This window comes from Natator depressus, chromosome 6 (assembly GCF_965152275.1).
Source record: "Natator depressus isolate rNatDep1 chromosome 6, rNatDep2.hap1, whole genome shotgun sequence".
NCBI classification, from domain to species: Eukaryota; Metazoa; Chordata; order Testudines; family Cheloniidae; genus Natator; species Natator depressus.
The window spans coordinates 35,302,177-35,323,623 of NC_134239.1; the positions used below are offsets into that span (position 1 = coordinate 35,302,177).

The 21,447-nt window shown below is 39.4% G+C and overlaps 1 protein-coding gene across 4 annotated transcripts in view; it reads right to left on the bottom strand.

The window, feature by feature from the left end:
- SBF2 (SET binding factor 2) overlaps nt 1-21,447 on the bottom strand; it is a 563,151-nt gene that overhangs the window by 459,125 nt on the left and 82,579 nt on the right. For all 4 annotated transcript variants that reach the window (XM_074955034.1, XM_074955032.1, XM_074955033.1 and 1 more), the window contains exon 2: nt 233-318. In XM_074955034.1, the coding sequence (XP_074811135.1) occupies nt 233-318 (86 nt within the window). The remainder of the gene's footprint in view (nt 1-232; nt 319-21,447) is intronic.

Consider the following 21,447-nt stretch of genomic DNA (forward strand, 5'->3'; position numbering starts at 1 on the left):
TTAGAAATAATTTTTCTACTTCTTACATTTCAGTTACTTCTGTTAATGGAGAGGATAATTTTTTCCTGTATCTTCTGCTAGCCGAAAACGAACCTCAAAGACATTATCTACATCCCACTAACATGATCTTGTTCAATACCATGTCAGACTAGATGAATGTGCCCAGGGAACTACATTTTCAGGCTCCAGCTCTAAGAAGTTTATAAAATACAGAAGGTTAATATGAACTTACCAACTCTATTCCCTGTGGAAATGGAGTGTCATCCCAATCCTTCTGAGGAAACCTCTGAATTATTTTCCCCAAACCTTCTGCTGAGCCTGTAGAAAGACAAAAATCACAGCATGAAAGTTTCTCCCATTCAACAAATTTACTAACACCACCACTGTGGCTTATGCTGTGATAAATATCACAGTGTAAACTATTACATTTACACATCGAGACAGACAAATCCTACAGTGGTCTGAATGAAGCTTACAAGTGGATTTCTATTTTTATTAAAATAAAATACAATAGAGACCCTCATATAATCAAGAGCCAATTTCAAAATTGTCAATGACATTAAAATGTTATGGATTATAAAATTCTCTATAAAAATTTTGTAGCTCAAAAGTTTACTGGATTTGAATTAAAATGGCATTTTTGTTTTATCCAGGACATAAATTACTAATGCACTCCAGTCTTCCTTGCCTGAACTCTTATTTCACTTCCTTCTATACCACAGTGAGATTAGAGACTCCTTAGGAAGCAGAATATGTATTTCTTAGATGTAGGAATAATGAAAATGAAATAGGAGTAGTTTAATAATATAGCTATAACCATGGCTTACTTTCAATCCTAAAAATTATTTTTGCCTGGTCATACTACTACACTCCACAAGCATCTAACCACCAGAGAAATTCCATTCCCCAAGCATTTTGTACAACTGAAAAAGTGTCAGTTGGAGAGTCCACTGTTTTCTTTCTTCACCAATGATTTAAATGATTCATACATAAAAACTCTTCTGTTTAGGCAGCTTACTTGACAACAGCTAGGACCATTCTGGAGTTAGCCAGTACAGTGGTAAGTGCATAGTCAGTGCCTCCAATTAACACCCTCCTCATACTTGAGAAGACACCATTGCCATCGTCTTGCAGTTGAAAAAAGGATCATCTCTCAGTTTATGCACAGGACTCAGATGAAAGAGACTTTCCTGGATCTGCTACTATATTACTTCTTTGGATACATCAATTACATTAAGGCTACAATTTTCAAACGGACCTAAAAGAAGTAAAATTGAATTTCTTTTAGGTCCCTTTGAAAATCCCAAGCTTAACTCATCTCTGCTTCTACTTCCCTAGTTGTAAAATGTGGATAATATTTTCCTATCTTGCAAGGGATTAAGGGGCTTAATTTTTTAATTTCTAAAAAATGCACTTTATTTTCAGAAGCAAGACGCTGAAAAATTGCAAAGTATTTCACATGCACAAAAACTTTTCCAACATTCTTAACATATTTGCTTTACAACAGGAGATGTAAATTGCAGAACCATTTGAATCCTTTATTTAACGCAGTCCAATACTGAAAAATATTTAAAACCTATATTGATCTAAAATTCAATAGCTAGTTGTGTTATACTTCCACAATATACTCTGGACACTTAACACTTGCTTGCAATGTTAAAATCATGCTAGTGTGAAAAGATTAAAGTATATCCTTGTAGAATTTTCAGAGAATACATTTAAACATTAAGAAACAATAAGAAAAGTGTTAATAGTGGAGAGAGTTAAGAGTGATGTTCTTTGTGTTTGATTCACTGCAGATACTCAAAAAGCAACAGAGAATAAATTATTATATTGTTTGTACTCCTACAAAAAACAATATTTAATTTGATACAGCAGATGTTGAATAGATAACAATAATATTGTTTCACCTTTTATTGTGCAATCTAAACAGATGTGCCCTTTACACCACCCCAGACTAACTGATAGTTTGAATTTGCTTTAGACCTTTGAAATCCATAATAAAAGCAGCTAAAAGTTGTTTTGAGGCAATCGGTATGGCAGTTTACTTTGCTCTATTTAGTCTATTTTAATATATTTACTCACAAAACTAGTTCTACCACTGGCCTTCTGTGATCTCTAATAATTCTTGAAAATAGCACGGTAACAGAATATGTTATAATACAGCAGTGACTTTTCCCTACAGAGAACAGCTTCACCCCTAAATAATGCTTAACATTGATTACTATTCCCAGTCTACAACTTTAATTAGTATTCACCTAAACAGGACAGGACATTGGAGAACTGCAAATCAGATTAGGGCAGAACGAGGAAGGAGGAATGGGGTAAGAGATGTGGCAGCCATGATGGGAAGTCACAGGCTGGAGGAAACACAGTTTAGAAGCTCTATAAGTGCACCATTATGGAACTGGAGAAAAGCCTGTAGCAATTCTTTGGATTAAGTTTAGACATGAGAGCAACAAGGGTAATGTAGTAATGGGCATCTGCTATAGCCCACCAGAGCAGGAGTATGAGGTAGACGAGGCTTTCTTCAACCAAGAGAAGTTGGTCAGCCTCACCTCAGTCCCTGGAAAAATCATGGAGCAGGTCCTAAAGGAATCCATTTTGAAGCACTTGGAAGAGAAGAAGGTGATCAGGAACAGTCAACATGGATTCACAAAGGGCAAGTCATGCCTGACCAACCTGATTGCATTCTATGATGAGATAACTGGCTCTGTGGATATGGGGAAAACAGTGGACGTGATATAACTTGACTTTAGCAAAGCTTTTGATACGATTTCCCACAGTAGTCTTGTCAGCAAGTTAAAAAAGGATGGATTGGATGAATGGACTATAAGGTGGATAGAAAGCTGGTTAGATCGTCGGGCTCAACGTGTAGTGATCAATGGCTCGATGTCTAGTTGGCAGCCGGTATCAAGCAGAGTGCCCCAGGGGTCTGTCTTGGGGCCAGTTTTGTTCAACATCTTCATTAATGATCTGGATAATGGGATGGATTGCACCTTCAGCAAGTTCACTGATGACACTAAGCTGGGGGTAGATGTAGATACACTGGACGATAAGGATAGGGTCCAGAGTGACCTAGACAAATTGGAAGATTGAGCTCAAAGAAATCTGATGAGGTTCAACAAGGTCAAGTGCAGAGTCCTGCACTTAGGAAGGAAGAATCCCATGCATTGCTACAGGCTGTGGACCGACTGGCTAACCTTCTACAAAAAAGAACCTGGGGATTACAGTGGATGAGAAGCTGGATATGAGTCAACAGTGTGTCCTTCTTGTCAAGAAGGCTAACAGCATATTGGGCTGCATTAGTAGGAGCACTGCCAGCAGATCGAGGGAAAGGATTATTCCACTATATTCGGCACTGGTGAGGCCACATCTGGAGTACTGCATCCAGTTCTGGGCCCCCCCACTACAGAAAGGATGTGGACAAATTGGAGAGAGTCCAGCGGAGGGCAACAAAAATGATTAGGAGACTGGGGCATATGACTTATGAGGAGAGGCTGAGGGAACTGGGCTTATTTAGTCTGCAGAAGAGAAGAGTGAGGGGGGATTTGATAGCAGCCTTCAACTACCTGAAGGGGGGTTCCGAAGAGGATGGAGCTAGGCTGTTCTCAGTGGTGGTAGGTGACAGAACAAGAAGCAATGGTCTCAAGTTGCAGTGCGGGAGGTCTAGGTTGTATATTAGGAAACGCTATTTCACTGGGAGGGTGGTGAAGGACTGGAATGGGTTACCAAGGGAGGTGGTGGAATCACCATCCTTAGAGGTTTTTAAGGCCCGGCCTGAAAAAGCACTGGCTGAGATGATTTAGTTGGGGTTGGTCCTCCTTTGAGCAGGGGGTTGGACTAGATGACCTCCGGAGGTCTCTTCCAACCTTAATCTTCTATGATTCTGTCTGTATAGGAAAGGAACGGTATCCCAGCCAGTGGGTGATAAGTGGCAGAAACTAAGAAGCAGGTAGAGACAGTGGCATAATTGTAATAGTGTAAGGAACAGAGCTCCAGACCCACTAATGAAAGTCAACCAGAGTTAAGAAGGGGTAACCTTTATATTTTATTTAATTAATTTCCCTTTCTTAAGTCAAATGTTGCTTGAATCAGCTCTTAAGGAAGAAATTTCTGTCTGAGGTAATGTCTACACTGCAATCAGGAGGTGTGATTGCAACACATGCAAACATACCCCAGGTTTGATCTAGCTAGGTGAAAACTAGTTTGAATTACAACAGCTTCAAGTGCCTGGGACCCTGAGTACATATTTAAGCAGCAGGCCTGTGCTACCACCTGCACTGCTACAGCTTCATTGCTGGTGTTATTGGAGTTCACTTTGACCTAGATACACCACAGCTAACTCAGGTATCTCTACATGTGCTGCAGATCACAGCTCACGGATTACAGTGCAGACATATCCTGACTGACAAGAAGAATTCTATCTGTATCTCTTCTTTCTTCTCCTCTTGTCTCATCCTTCTTGGATGAGAGGGGGTGACCTGTGTTCCCTCTAAGCTGCGCAGTTGGGCGGCCACCCAGGAGAGATTCAAGTGCCACACATTTGATTAGCACAGCTGCGCACATCCAGCAGCGTGTGTGGAGGTGCCCCTCCCCCCCCGCCCCCCGTTGCTTTGCAGCCACGTTGCTCCTGCAGCTGCCTCCAGGAGCCTCCTCCTGGGAGGAGGGAGCATTGGGGGTGACTGAAGTGCTTCCACCACCCTCTCAATTTACTTTGGGTCCAGCAGGTGATTTCTGTTCCACCTCTCCCTCGTGGAAGCACCCTCTCTCAGCAGACTTCCACCCCTGCTCTCACTGCACCCACCCCCCACCTAAATACACACACAGAATAGCTACATCTTCATATTGCAGTGATTGGCATCCATCCTACAGATACTAAAAAACTAGGAGTCTACCCGCCCCTCTTTCCAGGGGAGATTAATTGGGCTCTCCATTCTCCTTTCATCTCCATACACAGGGAGCTAGCTGCAAGGCTCCAACATTTTCTCCCTGTGTCTCATAAACGGATGGTAAGAGTTTCATCTATAAAACAAACAACAGGGCCTCTCCCTTTGTAGAATGGAGGACAACTCTCAAAAGTTGCCTTTTCTTCAAGCTCTACCTGTCCCCCATCTGCTGTTCCTATTACTAGCAGAAGGGTGGGGGCAGAATTGGAAAGATGAAGCAGAACAGTGAGGACTCTGTCCTGTTGGACACCACAGGCATGCAATAGAGCCCTCTAATGAGACAGGAACAGGAAAGGGGGACAAAAGGAGTGCGATGAAGACAGAAGAACGGATACTCAGACAACTGGAAAGGAATTATCAAATCAAATGGTTACAGCACTCCTTTGTTTATATTACCATTTGGGACCCTAAATAGCATTTGACAACCTCATGGCCCCTTAGATCCACTGTAGTTCACAAAAGACATCTCTGTGGGAAGATTGGGACAAGACAGACAGACTGATCCTGCAATAATGAAATCCAGAAAGCATCTCGAGCAGAGCACTTCTTGCCCTCTTTCTTTATGGGTTTTAAGGTTACCAGCACTCAGTGGTTCTTTTTTCATTCTGCTGCTAGAGAGAGACAGATTCTTGTATTCTCCCATATATGGAATCATTTAGTTCAAGCATAAGGAGGATTTGATGCTATATTTGTGAAGTCTTATGATATATACTTTTGTTTACAATCTGTGTTCCCTCTAAGGTGCACGCCTGTGTGGCCGCACAGGAGGCCATCAAGGGCCGCGCAACTGATTACTACAGCCGTGCATGCGCGTGCACAGGGGCATAGCTGAGCACCGGGTGAGGTGGGTGGGGGGTAGTGATGTGGGAGCTTGGGGTGTGCTGGTCTACCGTGAGGAAAGGGCTCCGGGCTGCGGCAAGGACGGGAGAGAGGCCTCTCCCCCAGCTCTGGGGCTGTTGTGGGGACGGGAGAGACTCCTGCCTCTTCCAGCTGCTTTAAAAAGTTAAGCGTTCTAAGTAATATTTTCTAACTAGAATATTTCTTTTACATGGCTTTTTTTTTTTAAAGTGTATACAATTTTGCCTTAAAAAGTTTAAAAGTCCAGTAATGTCAAAATTCTCAAATATTTATAAAAATCTTGCTGTTTTAGAGTCTAGTGAATGGTATTGGCCTGTGGGAGGGTGGGAGCACAGGAGGAAGGTTGCTAAAATATTTTAGTGATGAGAAATGGCTGGCATTAGCTGCCAGTCTGGATGTTGAAAATATGTAGAACTTGCAGTAATACAACTCAAAACTCAGTAATCAAAATGTAAAAATGTATTTATTTTTATAAAAAGACTAACATGGCGGGTACAGACTAACACGGCTGGTACTCTGAAACCTGTCTTTATTTTTATATTATCATCATCAGTAAAATTAGAAACTGTAAATCCCTTGCATTACAATGAACTATTTCTTTAAATGTTGGCATAAAGCACTGTTTCCCTTCACTTTTGGTCCTAGCGTTTGAGGATACACTTTCATTAGAGTGTATTTTGAGAATCCAGACGTCCCAGAACAACATTACCTAAAAAGAAACATTTTGCATTTATGGGGGAAGTGGTTAGGGTTTATACTAAATAAACATCTTAAGCAGTGCACCTTGTTAATTGTCCTTGGTTTTAATATTTTTTCTTCTTCTTCCATGCCTGTGGTAACTTTTAAAAAATATTTATTATATCTAGGTTTTTTTTTGTTTCTACTGGTGGCGCACATTACCTCAATATTGGTGCTGCACATAACAAAATTAATTCCGCACATGGATGGAAAAAATTAGAGGGAACATTGTTTACATTATCTGTGTTGAAAAATTACTGCTCCTTTTATATCCTCTTCCTGGGAAGACCTCTAGCCATAGTCAAAGAGCACTGACACAGCTTATTCATGCAACTCTTTAAGATACAGAGTCATTAGGAACCAAGCAAGAAGTCGCCTAGAAAAGGCCTTTGGGTAACCCTTCAAATTTGTCGAGAAATTAATAGAACCTGTAGACAACCATGCTTTATCTTATGTTTTGATCCAATACTAGGTTCAAAAGCACTAATAAAGAAGCAGCTAACAGCTAAATGAATGAAAAAAAATCAGGAGATCTGATTTTACCACGTGGTAACTTTTTTGTTTTAAATCTTAGTATCTAGAAGAAAAAATTGTCTTTTTTTAAATCTGCACAACTACTACCTGTTTGGTATCTCAAATGAAGCACAGCAAGTAAAAAAAGTCTTTCCAGAGAACTAAATTTAATTTCCTATTGAGAGATGAGTTTGGAATAGCTTACTCAAATAAAAGCTACTTTTTCATAACTAAGGAAAAAGAAAAGGAGTACTTGTGGCACCTTAGAGACTAACCAATTTATTTTATTTCGTGAGCTGTAGCTCACAAAAGCTTATGCTCAAATAAATTGCTTAGTCTCTAAGGTGCCACAAGTACTCCTTTTCTTTTTGCGAATACAGACTAACACGGCTGCTACTCTGAAACATAACTAAGGAAAGCTCAGATTGAAAAGGGGGAGTCCAGCTCACAAGACAAAAATTAAGACGACCCGGATCTCAAAAAATTGGAAGAGAGGAATTAAATCTGGCAGACTGACTTGCCTTCAGAGTTTCCAACGTTTTTGTTGCAATAGCCATGCAGTGTTTCCAGAACATTTCTGAAGGCCCTGACCGCAAAAGGAACAAAAGGGGAACCAGATAAGATTCCTGGCTACTTATGCCTTGTTCACCATTTTTGTCTAACAATTTAATACATTTTATAAACATTGATTCTGATGCGCAGTCCCACAGTAATATCATATCATCTTTGCCAGACAAAAGGATTACATTTAGAACAACAAATAATACTCCAGACTAAAATCTGAACTACTGTTTCTCCTCGTATTTAACAGACAGATATAACTGGTAAGAGGCTAAAGTTGAATACACCTTCTAATTCAATCCATAACATTCTCTATAAAAGGTAGGTTATACTTTCATAACTTGCTCCCAAAAGAAAATAGAATCACGTACAGGAAAAACTACCCAATTCACTAGAATAAAAGGATTTAGAAAATCTGCAAATCTATAATGAACTGCCACATCAATGTTTTTCTCCATCCTAGTGAAAGACATGCCCAAGTAAATCGAGCAACAGGAAACACAGGGAACAAAAGAACAAATAAAAAAGTTGGGAGAATGGGAAAATACAACAGCATTCTTCAGTACTTTGAATTTTAAGGCAAACATAAAAAGTTCAATCGTAATGTTTCAAGAAACTATGACCAAGACTTAATTTTGAACACACACAAGGTGTTCTTAAATCCCACCACTACAGTGATTTTCAAGATAACAGACACTTAGGAAAACCTGAAGCCTGAGACTGACAAATTGATTTACCAATTCATCAGTGGCAGACAGGAAACTTTCCCACGTGAATGGGGGCTTAGACATCAGTTTTCCAATGAAAAGAATCGTTACTTACCATACAGTAAATGTGGTTCTTCAAGATGTTGTCGTCAGTGTGGGTTCCACTGTAGGTGTGCATGTGCCTCATGTGTGCAGTATCAGAGTCTTCTGAATAACTATACCCATCAGCACCACACATGCACCCTGCACCTCCTTATGCTCCTATACAAGAGCATAAAAGGCAGAGCCACCATGACCCTCCCTCAGTTCTCTTGCAATTCAAAGCCTGTGTTACCGAAGGACTTTGAAAGATATGAGAGAGCATGGGCTGTGGAATCCACACGGACTACAATAGCTTGAAGAACCACAGTTACTACAGGGTAAGTAACTGTTCTTTGAGTATGTGTCAGCGTGGATCACACTGGAGGTGACTGGCAAGCAGCATGCTCTTCAGGACAGTGGGAATGAGGAGTATCGGCTGCATCACTTGAACAGAGACTGGAATATTGCTCCCCCAGATCTGGCATCTGATCTAGCAGCTAAGTCACATGCATAATACTTTAGAAACATTAGCAGATTGCTCCACATAACAACCTTGCAGATTTTGGATATCGGCATGTTTCAGTAATAGGCCAAGGATGCTGCTTGGGCTCTGGTGGAGTAAGCCGTAAAAGCTTGTGCAAGAGGTACATCAGCCAGCTGGTAGCACAGTGAGATAAATGTATTATCCCGTTTGATAGTATTTGCAATTAAATAAGCCTGGCCTTTGAAACAGCTGGCTACAGCTACAAGTAGATGTGGGAACCATCTGAAAGATTTGCTTCTGTTTAGATACAAGAGCTCTAATATGTCCAGAGTATGCAGCTTCTTCTTCCCTTGTGTAGAATGTAATTTTTGGAAAACCCACTGATTGGTTTAGGTGGAATTCAGGAACCCCCTTAGGTATGAATTTTGTTTGAGGTCTTTGTTCCATAAGGACAAAAGTGGTACTAAGTATATTGGGATTCTGGCCATTAGTGCCTGAATCTCTCTCACTCTTCCAGCCAAGGTGATGGCCACCAGAAAGACCATTCTTAAAATGAGATAGTGAATGGAGCACTTACAGAGGGCCTCAAAATGGGAACTCCATAAGCTTCAGAAGGACAATGTTGAGGTCCCATGCTGCAGTAGGCTCTCTACAGAGCAAGTAAGCATGAATCAGGCCCTTAAGGAATTTGGCTATCATTGTATGAGAGAAGACCAAAGAGTGACTACCTCAGTGGATATTGCTACCAGGTGACCACTGATTGAGCTAAATAAGAGTCCAGAATGCTTTAGCTGCAATAACTATTCCAAAATCTTTATTATGAGTGCTTGGACTGGGTCTAGGCCATGTTAGGCTGACCGTAATCAAGAATATTTCCATATGGAGGAGTATGTATTTCTTGAGGATAGATCCCTGATTTGTGCCAGGACGGGACTCCTAAACTTGTGAGGAGCAGTCCCTTTCCATGATGCTCAGCCAACAAGCATGTGAGCTACTGGTTGCAGCAACTTTGGATCTGGATGGAATATCTGTCCCCGTTCTTGCAACAACAGATCTGGATGGTCTAGGAGCCTATTTGGGAGTTGTGTGGACAGGTGGAGCAGGTCAGCCTGCCAAAACTGCTTTTACCAGTAGGGAGTTATGAAGATGATCTTAGCCTAATTGCCTCAGACCTTGGCAAACACCCTGGGGATCAGTGAGATCAGAGGAGAGGCATAATGGATACTCTGATTTCATTGCAGAAGAAAGCATCTGGCAAAGATCCTGAGTTCATGCCTCCTCCAGAAGTCTGGGCACTTGGCATGGTTCCCTACTCCCAGATTCCCCAGTTGATGGAATATCGATTCAGTGATGGATTTCAGCAGTGACATTTGTGGTTGCTGAGAGATTGTCTACTTAGGAAATCCATCGAGTTGTTTCTGGCTCCTGGAGGTGTCGGGTTATCAGAGTTATGCCATGCACCAGTTCCATAGCTTGATTGCCTCCCTGCGGAACGGAGGGGAAAAGCAAGCACCCCCTTGATTGTTTCCACAGTACACCACTGTCGTCCCATCTGTCTACCAATATCTGTACTACAGAGTGTTATAGGATCAGGAGGAATGCCATGCATGCCAATCTGATGGCTTTGAGCGCCAAGATGTTCATGTCCCTTGTACCTGCAGGCAGTCCAGCTGGGCTCCCAGATGCAGCTCCCAACTGCATCTGGGACTTATACCCTAGACGGAAACAGTATAGTATCCCTTTTTAAGACTGCCAGGATGCAGCTACAAGGTCAGCGCTGCAAGAACACGAGATGGAATTAAATCTGTTTTGCTCATCTGATGCTCTGAGTAGACTGATCTGAAGCAGTGGTAGGAGCCTCCTGTGAAGTCTGGCAAGTACACATACCTACACACAGACATGCTGCGTAATGATGTGAGCAAAGTCCATACCGTCAGAGCTAGGTGTGACAGCACCATGTTCAGTTACAACTGCGGGGAGAGGAATCTGTCCTATGGTAAGTATGCACTCACTGTCTTGAAGAATCTATCCTGGCTCCTATGAACTCTATCATATATGATGGGATGCGTGACCATTTCTCACAGGTTCATCAGGAGCCTGGCCAGGAGAACAGACGGTGGACACAGTTGAGACTTTTTAATGTTTCTTGAGGTGATCTGCCTCTAATTAGCCAGTTGTCTAGATACGGGTATAAATGGAAGCCCTTTTCCTTGGGTATGACAAGGCATTTCACAAAGATACTCAGTGCTCTGGAGAACCCAAAGGGAAGTACTATATGTTGGTAATGGTTTGGCCCCACCATAAATTTCAGATGCTTCCTGTTAGACGGGAGGAGGGCAATGTACATACCCTATAAGTCAAGAGTCACAAGCCAGCCTAGAGTCTGAAGCGATGGAATAATGGATGCAAGCGTTAGCATCCTAAATACGTATTTATTCAGTCTCCTAAGATCTATGATAGGACTCAACTCCCCCTCCCCCACATACACACACTTTTCTTCAAATGAGGAAGAAGCCTCCTCCCCTGTCTTCATGCAGAACCTTTTCTATGGCTCCTAGCTAGACAAAGCAACAAGGCTATTTCTTAAGCTCTTGTGAGAAGGGTCCCTGAAGGAGGACAGGGAAGGGAATTGGATGAGGTAGCTCTAGGTGGCAATGACCAGCACTCATTTGTTGGCTGTAAGATTTCACCACCCCCCAGAAGAGGGAGAGGCAGTTTCCAAAGGTTGTCTCTAGGATAGTTTTGGCATAGCTCTCGACTGTCTCATCAAACCTTATACCTCTGGGAGAGAGCAGCTGCGTGATGGAGGAGGAGGAGGACGACAGGATTGCAGGGTTGCTTTCTGGGCACATATTCCAACTGGCGAATGGGGGAATAAGATAGTGCTCTCTGGTTTTGACTGGGCTAGTCCTAAAAGCAGTTACGGTACAGCATAGGAGCATAAATACCCAAGGACTTCAGCATCTCCTTGGAATCCTTCAGGGAACAAAGTGCCTTATCTGTTCAGGTGCTGAATAGGTGCATGCCTCGAAGGAAAACATCGTCTCTTGTCGCCTGGACTTTTCAGAATCCCAGACAACTTAAAAAAAAAAAAAAAAAGGTACAGTGCACTGGAGAGCTCGGCACCCTTTTAGATTTCTTTTACCCACTGCAGCCCAGAGACGTTGTTTGTTGCATGGTTACCAGATCACCTGCTGAAGACAGGCATCTTCCAAGCCAGAGTTGAAGACACTCCTCTCTAGGACCAGATGCAAACTTCACGGATTGCTCCCAAAGGTATAGCTTGAGCATCACCTCTCTTGATTTTCGGGTGCAGGAGAAGGAGTGGCAGAAGGAGCATTTGACAGGGATGCATTCTTCCCTGAGGCAGATGCGACATCTGCTTTGCCCATAAATTGAGGGCAGACAGTCACAGGAAAGACAAGGTTTCAACCCTATAAGTTTAGTGTCCTCGCCATTGCCAAAAGTTGGCATGAAACACCTCACCCCTCTGTACAGGAGGATGTACAAAGAGGTCTCCCCCTGTACTTTCTTTTTTTCTCTCTCTCTTTTTTGGAACATCCAATTAAAATTTTCAATGAGAAAAATTACAGTAAGAAGTGAAAGAGTTGTTTCTTCAAAAAGTTTGAATTCTGAAAGTCGAAACTCAGAGGCAGGTCAGACAGTGCAGGTTTCATCTCATTGCCGTGGGCAGTAAGAGGGAACTGAGGGTGTGGCACAGCTGCTCTGCCCTTTATACCCTCACACTGGAGCACAAAAAGGCACAAGTAGGCCCCAAAGGACACTGCTATTCAAAAGATTTCAGCTTGTGCGCATGCACACCTACAGAGTGTTATCCACATTGACACAAGAAGAGCTTAAGCATTAGGTTGGGAGGAAAAGAAAGTTTCTGGCCCTTATGCTTGCACAGAAGCCCTTCTGAATATGACCTTAGTAAAACCAAGGCTGTGTTGTCTTCCTGGATCTTCAGATGGACAACTCAAAGTGAGAAAGATGTGCTGCACAGTACCTGGGCTGTGTGCTGGAGTAGGAATTTCTTTACCCAAATGACACTCAATGGCCACTTGTGCCCACTCCACTAGGGGAAAGATGGCCTGTGGATCTGCAATTTCACCAGGTCCACACACCAGACTCAGCTGTACAAAGGGAAGTACTGCAGAGCTGGGCTCCATAGTATACAGCATATAGATCCCCTAAGCAGGCTCTTCAGCTCCTGCCCAACATAGCCCTGGAGGAAAGGGAATAATTTCTCATTTAGAGCAGAAAACTACCTCCATTCATATCAACAAAATACTAATAATGACTCTTTACAGAGTCAGTCAAAATTGAATAACCAATTTGGTTATTAATTGTCAAGATCACAACACTGTTGTCCTCTAACCCTGTTACATTACAGTGACAACTACAGTGTGGATGAAGCCTAACAGCATTTGTGACAGATTCATGACCTTATCCCCAGCCAAGTCTACACTTAAAAGTGAAGTCAATATAGCTAAGTTGGTCAGGGGTGTGAATAAAACACAACTTAAGTGATATAGCTATGCCAACCTAACCCCCATGTAGACATAGCTATGTTGAGAGAAGACGTAGCTATATCAGTGTAGTCTCCTTAGTGTAGATACACCCCGAGCAACAGAACAACCCTAAAAACAGTTAAATCCCATCATCACTGCAGAGTGTAACTGCTTTGTAATCAGGTCATGGAACAGCAGGGCAGTAGCCAAATACCCAGACTCCAATTTGTAGTGAGCACTAAAGGCAAGTGGGATAAATCTTCAAAGTAATGACCAACTGGATGCTTTGCCAAGGGCTGACTAACACTACACACACTCCTGTAGAAGAAGTCTGGAGTAAATGAAATAGAACAGAAATAAGAGAGTTAACATAAAACCTGCCATTACCAAAAACCCCTACATTTTTGAGGTAATATGTTTCTCTTATTTCAAGATTGATCAATTATCACCTTCTTTAGTAGTAGAAATTGATCTTTAGCAAATGCATGATCACTCAATAGAATTGAGAGAGATGAAACAGGACACCAAATTTTAACTACTGGGAGCCTTACACAAGACAGCCAAGGAAGTTTCACGGAACAACTGAAAAACAAATAGATCCGATCAGCTTCCTGGTAAATCAGAGCTATTAGATTATGAAGTATCAGTGTAATATTAACTATCTTTCTGTGTCAGATTTTCCTAAGTACTCAGGAAATTTAGGTAACAGAAGTTCACATTTTTCTAATATAATGTATTGAAACTTGTTTTTCCTAATAGATATTACTGCTGGTCCTTTAGATCTTATATGCTACCAGATCCTCCGCAGTGATTTACCTTTTAATTTTCCTCAGTCATTATTATTAGGTTCGGCACAGCGCATGATCAAGGGCAAAGGTTCCTTTATTAACCATTTGTTCCTTCATGTCTCATTCCATGTTCAAGCGTTTTCTCTCTGAAGAGAGATCCTTCTTTGAAATGTATTCTTGAAAAAGAAGTGCTCTTCAATCTGCCTTCATTTCAAGTGCAACTGATATAGGATCTGAGATTCCAACAGACAATAAAAACTCTTTCCAGAAAATATCAAACTAGACAGTGAAGTCTCAAGAATGTTACAGATATAAAAGTCAAGAACATAAGGCCCAGAATGACTGACACTCAAAGTTTTTGAATATTAATCTTTCTTTATATTAAGATCAGAGTCAGAGGCAATACCTCACAGCAGTGTGACTTTCTTGCAGAGACATACCGTTAAATTATAATGAAAGAAGAGAAACTAGAATCATAGGACATCTGCAAGAGACAAGCATAAGAAAATATTTTCCCACCAGATGAAAATGCAATATAAACTGGTTTAATATGGTCAATTCTTCCACAGAAAGGTGTCATGAAAAAGTTTTACAAGCCTACTTAAACTATACAGAACATATGCATCTATTCACAGAACGTAGACTAGAGCTGGTCAGGAAACAGTTTTCCCATCCCAAGAGAATTTGAGATTTTAAACATTTTTCCCATCCCAAATTAGGATGAAGAGTCAAAATCTCAAAATTTTTCATGAAAAAAAAAATTTGGATTGGGTCAAACAAATTGTTTTATTTCAATAATTTTGAAACATTTCAACCTTTTTTTTAACTTGAACTTACAAATTATATATAAATTTCTAAACAGAAAGTTGTTTCAACCAGAAAAACAGATTCAAAAATGTCAAAATGAGACATATTGACCATTTGAAAAAAATAATTCAATTTTTTTTTGGAATGGGAAATTAGTCAGAATTGAACTTTACCCCCAAATCATTTCATGTTTGATGAATTGTCATAAAAAAAAAAAAAAAACCTTTTTAGAAAAATTCCCAACAACCTCTACTGTAGAGCTCTTATAAAGAGGCAAAAACATTATCTTAGGTCATTTTAGATCAATGCTATGCAGAATTATCACAATGCTGTGTGCAAAGAAAAACAATAAAATGAGAAATTAACAGTTTAAAAATGTAATAATATTTGGAGTTGCATAAAGGGGTATTTTATACTTTAAAATGAAAAGCAATACGAATTTTTACATCACAAAATTAGCACCATGAACATTCTAAGTGGTTAAGTTTTTAATTTGAATTTTCACTTTTTAAAATGTGTTTTGTACTAAATGTTTTTAAAATGTATCCTGTCTAAGAGTGTCAATTTTGTCTAAGTTCCAGTTTCACAGTTTATGTGTAAGTCATCAGAGCAGGCCAACAAAACTCAAAACATTTCATTTAAGAACAGGGACAATTTTTTGTGCAAATTTTCACAAAAAGTTCATCCCATTTTTTGACCACCTCAGAAATCTGGCAAAACTGTCAGACCACAGGAACTCTATAGTATTAGACAACAAGGAAACATTCACTGTCACACTAATCTACAAACATGCACCTTACTTGGCTTGGATCCCAAGCACAAACTGCTGCTATAGGGAACTATGCGTAGCCCATAAACAATTTTTTAAAAAGTATCCTGCTATCTACAGAGTGGCAGTCATCTAGACTTTTACAAATGAAATCACAGCCTTCTAATAGAAAGAAAACAATTACTTTTAACTCTCCAAACACAAACTGATGGGCCTGATTCATTTACTCCACTAACTCCATGCAGCAAGACAGGAGTGAAACCCGGTTAAGAGAGAGGAGACTCAGACCCAATATCTCTGTTTCCATCAAAAAACAGAAACACATTAAATGGAAAAAAAAAAAAAAAAAAAACTTAAATGCAGTGTGCTTGCCAAATTCTTCTAATTCTTTGGTATAATTTCTGATGACCCTTGATTACTCTAATTTTTCAAATCCATGTGGCCCATTAAAACTGTAATAAAGTCCCTGAGTTCTCATAGTTTATTGGGTCATTGACTCTAACTACAGTAGCTTCAAATGACTTTCATGAAGTCCTTCAATTGTCAGCAGATCTCTTGTATTTAGAAATATCAGATCATTCATCTTTACACTGTGGTAGAAACTTTGTAAATGCCTAAGTGATTTCACATTCCTAAACACGGCAGCCCTAAAGGTGTTAGCAGAAAACTTTTATTAAAAGCATATGAACATTTTTTAAAGATAAGCAAAATTGGTTACAATAGATGCTGATGGCAACTCATGACAACATTCCTAAACTATCAAGAGGCCACATTCCAAACAGTAATTCACTGTTGAATCAGTTTGCACTGACAGAATTATTTGTTCCTAGATTAAATGGTATATTTTAATGTGGTTTTAAAAACTTGGATTTTTTTAGTTATAAAACATTTTATTAATTAAACAATTTTATCAAAATCAATTTAAGATTCTAACATTTAGTTATAAAATTCTGCTCAAAATCAGTCTTTTGTGACAAAAAAAGAGAATAAAAAGAACCCTGAAAATATTGGCTTTACCATAAACAAAAAATAAAATACAAAAGTTTTTATCCTCTCTCCTAAAATGTGGAAGCTGAATAGCAATGTTTCTGTAAAGACTGAGTATGTTAAGAATATGAACACCAAACAACAAAATTATATTTTAAAATAAAATTTTAAGCTTGAAACTACCACAAAGTCTTAGAAAGTATAACTTTAAATGCTTGCAAAATAAATTTACTACTTTGTCTTGAATAGAACTTTTTTTGTACTATATTCTAATTTTATATTGTACTACAATGTATTAAAATTGTAAAAGATATGCTAAAATGTTATAAAAATACTACTTTCATAAAAACAGGCTTACATAATATAAAAAGATCTAGATAATTCAAAGTTTCCTGGGGACCTCAGCAGCCCTATATATTTTGTCATTTGTTTAAAAACTTTCATCCTAGTTCAAACAATCAATATAAATTGTTTACTTTAGTAAGAATTCACTTAAAAAGCAGAGACTTAAAGAAGTCAACTGGACTAAAGAGTTCAAGGACTTAATATGGAGGAGGCTTGGAATTTCTATAAATCAACTATACAAAAACTATCTGCACTTTGCATCCCAAGCAAGGGGAAAAGACTTGTAGCAATAGGCTCCAGAACCAGCTGGATGAACAACAACCTCACAAAGGTTATTAGGAGTAATCACAGAGCCTATAGGGAATGGAAAAGGGGATTGATAATCAAAGAAAGCTACATCTGGGAGGTTAGAACATGTTAAAAAAAAAAAGTGAGAATTCCTAAAAGTCAAGCTGAATTAGCTCATGCCAAGAAAATTAAAATAAATAAGAGGTTTTTAGTTATAGAAACAAAACCAAAATAAGGAAGGATGAGGTTGGCATGCTATACGGTCTGTGTTGATGGGGAGGAAATTAAAGTTAATCTAAGTATGGCCCAAAAACTAAGTAAACCCTTTGCCTCTGTTTTCAACAAGGAGAAGAATATGGAACATGGGCATGAAGGCAGAATGGCTGTTGGAAATAAGCCTATAGAGATGGAAACTACCACCTCTGAGGAGAAAGAAAAAACAAAAAAAGAGTTTAATGCACTCAAATCAGGGGGACCAGATAATTTCCATCCCAGAAAACTGGCACATGAGATTGCTAGTCTGGTAGCAAGGATTTTTAATAAATCTATCTGTCCAGGGGGTAGCACCATAGAAGTGGAGAATAGCTAATGTTACACTTTACATAAGAAAGGGGGGGAAAGTGATCCAGGCAATTACAGACTTGTTAGTCTAACCTCAGTAGAGTGCAAGGTTTTGGAGCAAAGAGTGAAGGAAAGAATAATTAAATTCATGGAAGCAAACAGAAAAGGGGATGTAATGCAACATGGGTTTATCCAAGTTATATTGTGCCTGACTAACCTCATTTCCTTCCTTGAGAACATAACTGATTTTGTAGAAAGGGGAAATTAAAGTAGATCTAATATACTTGGGTTTCAGTCAAGCATTTGACAGGATACCATATGGGAAATTTATTAATGAAAATGGGGATTAGTACAAGAATTGGAAAGTGGATAAGAAACTAGCTAAAGGGGAGAAGGCAACAGGTTGTGCTGAAAGGTGAACTATAGAACTGGAGAGAGGGGAGTTCCTCAAGGATCAGGCTTGGGACCAATCCTATTCAATATTTTTATTAATGACCATGGCATAAAAAGTAGGAGTGTGCTAATGAAATTTGCTGATGCTACAAAGTTGAGAGGCATTGTCAATACAGAGGAGGACTGTAATGTTATACAGGAAGAGCTGGATGACCTTGAAGACTGGAGTAACCGAAATGCGATGAAACTCAATAGTACACCTACACTTAGAGTCTAACAATAAGAATTTCTGCTTCAATCTGGGGGCTCAGCAGTTGGAAGTCACAGAGGAGGAGGAGACACCAGGGTGTGTTGGTTAATCACAAAATGACAACGATGTGATATGACTGTGAAAAAGGCAAATGAAACCCTACACGTATCAGGCAAGAAATGTTCAGTTGAGATAGCAAGTATTAATGCCATTGTGCAAGGTAAGACCTCATCTACAATACTGTGTACAGCTCTGTTCACCCATGTTCAAAAAATACTGAGTTCAACTGGAACAGGGGCAGAAAAGAGCTATTAGGATGATCTGTGGAACAGAGGGCCTTCCTTATGAGTGGAGACTGGACGAGCTTGGCTTGTTTTGCCTAGCAAAAAGAAGGCGGGGAGGGGATGATTATATATTGTGGGTATAAATAATAGGGAGGGTGAAGAACTATTTTAAGCTTACAGACCATACTGGTACAAGATCAAATGTGTACAAACTGGGCATGAACAAATTCAGGTGAAGACTAGAAAAAGGTCTCTAATCATCAGAGGAGTGAAGTTCTAGAGCAGCCTCCCAATAGGAGTTGTGAGGGAAAACAGCTTAATTAGTTTTGAGAGAGAACTGGGCAAATTTATGAGTGAGATTGTGTGATGAGATTGCTTGTAATGGTGGGAAACCCTAGATGTGGAGCAGAAATATACATAAAATATTTGAGCACCAATTACAAGAGTCATCTGAAGAGCTTTCTCTGCCCATCAACTCAAAAAATAGGATTGGAATTGCAGTTATAGCAGGCTATGCATTTGTCCACTCACCCCATTTCCAAAGGATGTGCACTACAATCAGGAGTTGCAGGGTTGGGTCCTTAGTACCCCAGAACTCTCTTCTCTTATGAAGCTGAAGTTTCTGAAATTACTTAAGGCACTGAATCTTGCAGTCCCTGGATTTAATTGTGAGGGGGATGGAAGCAGTGCACTTCCAGTGTAATTTGCTTCCTCAGTGGGTTCACCGATGCAATAATTTATTAACCCTTTAGTCATCCTGCAAGGCCTGCTTTCCCTGGCTTCTTCCTAAGAAGTAGGGTGACACAGAGGAGGAAGGATAGGTGGCAGAATATTTTTTAGCTTTGGATATACAGTTTTAATTTTTAGATACTGTTTCTGTTACATACATATATATAATTTTTTTTAAAAAGACTACACACATCAAGAACATTGCGGATAGGCATATTTCCAGTAAATCTAAACAAATAAAATTAACATGGGAGGGAGAACAATAATCTGACACAAAAACAGACACACATCTCATTCACACATGCTTTGTATACAGCAAATCTTGCAAATACTAATCTGTATGGCTCATCATTGTAGACCATTGAACAAATAAATCAAATTGATCTATTGCAACTTATGCACATGTCTAAGCAACCATCACTGTAATATCTTAGAGTAACAGCACTAGGTACAGAGATCAAAAGTTCTGTGGGTATGAAATATTCTACCAAATCCTTATAATTAAAAAGGAATTAGAACCAATAGAAGCTTTCCAACTGATGGCACTCTTTCTACAAGTTACCTTTTCTTTATAAAATGGGGAATATGTAAATTATTAAGTGGTAAGAATGTGTTTTTCTTAAAACCACCGTTAGATTTATTATTCCTAACAAAGCCACCAATGTGCTGGGATGTAGTGGGAATTCAAACGATCAATTACTGCCAAAACTAATTGTCTCTAGCATTAACAGTTGCGTATTTGTTTCTATGTCTAGAAAGTTAGATTGTTCCTATACTATGTGTTTAAAGTCTAAAAGGTCTTTCCTTACTCTTATTTTTCTGAAAATACCTACATTGATGAACGTAATAGTTTTAATGTTATAATAAAACTATAGTCTTACCCTGCCTATAAAAATCCTACAAAAATCCTACAAATCCTAAAAATTCGGAAAACAATCACTTCACGCCTACATCAGTGAATTACTATTTGATTCAATTAAGACAACAAGAGGTTCTAAAATACTCAAATAGTAGATTTGCCTTCTGGATCACTTTCTACTCAAGTCTTCAAAATGCAGATAAGGTATAATGCATATAAAAATGTAGATTGTTGATTTTGCAGAGAAACGCCAATGGACTTTTGTGCCTCTATACTATCATATACATATTTGTTGCTGCTTCCGAGTTAACAATGATAGTATATTAGAAGAATTTTGGAATCAACAATTTACATTTCAAGCAATTTAAAATGAAGAATTCACCTCACCCTCCTAAACAATCCTACAAACCCCTCTTTTTCTTCAGACAATAAGAACACACACTACATTAAAAATCTGGCAGAATTTGCTAGTTTCTGAACCCTAGTCCCCTCAACTCCCTTCTTGTGTAAATCTTTCCCCATTAAAGGTCACATGCCATCTCTTGTTTGCCCTTTAAATTCCAGAAGCGAGCTGTTAATATAACTTACATTCCAAATTAATGAGAAATGTGATAAACTCTTGTCTTTTACTTGAAAACTACTAACAACAATAAGCACATTTTAAATGTATTGTAACTCTGTGTTGGGTACAAGTTGCTTGGCTATTTTTAAAGCAATGCGATAAAAGAAAGACTGTGTAAACAGTGTGCATTTAAAGAATTCACAGTGCAAATCACTGAATAGCAGGAAACTGCTGTAGCAACGTCACACAAATTCCACTTAAAGCTGCTTCAACAGAGAATCTCTTTTTGGCTCAAGACATTACAACAGTTTTAGAAAAACAGAATTGGTGTTAAAGAAGAACTTAGATCTTGTGAGGGGGAAAAAACCAAGGAAGGACCTCAGGCTTTATCATCTTTGGGCATACCTATATACGTATTTG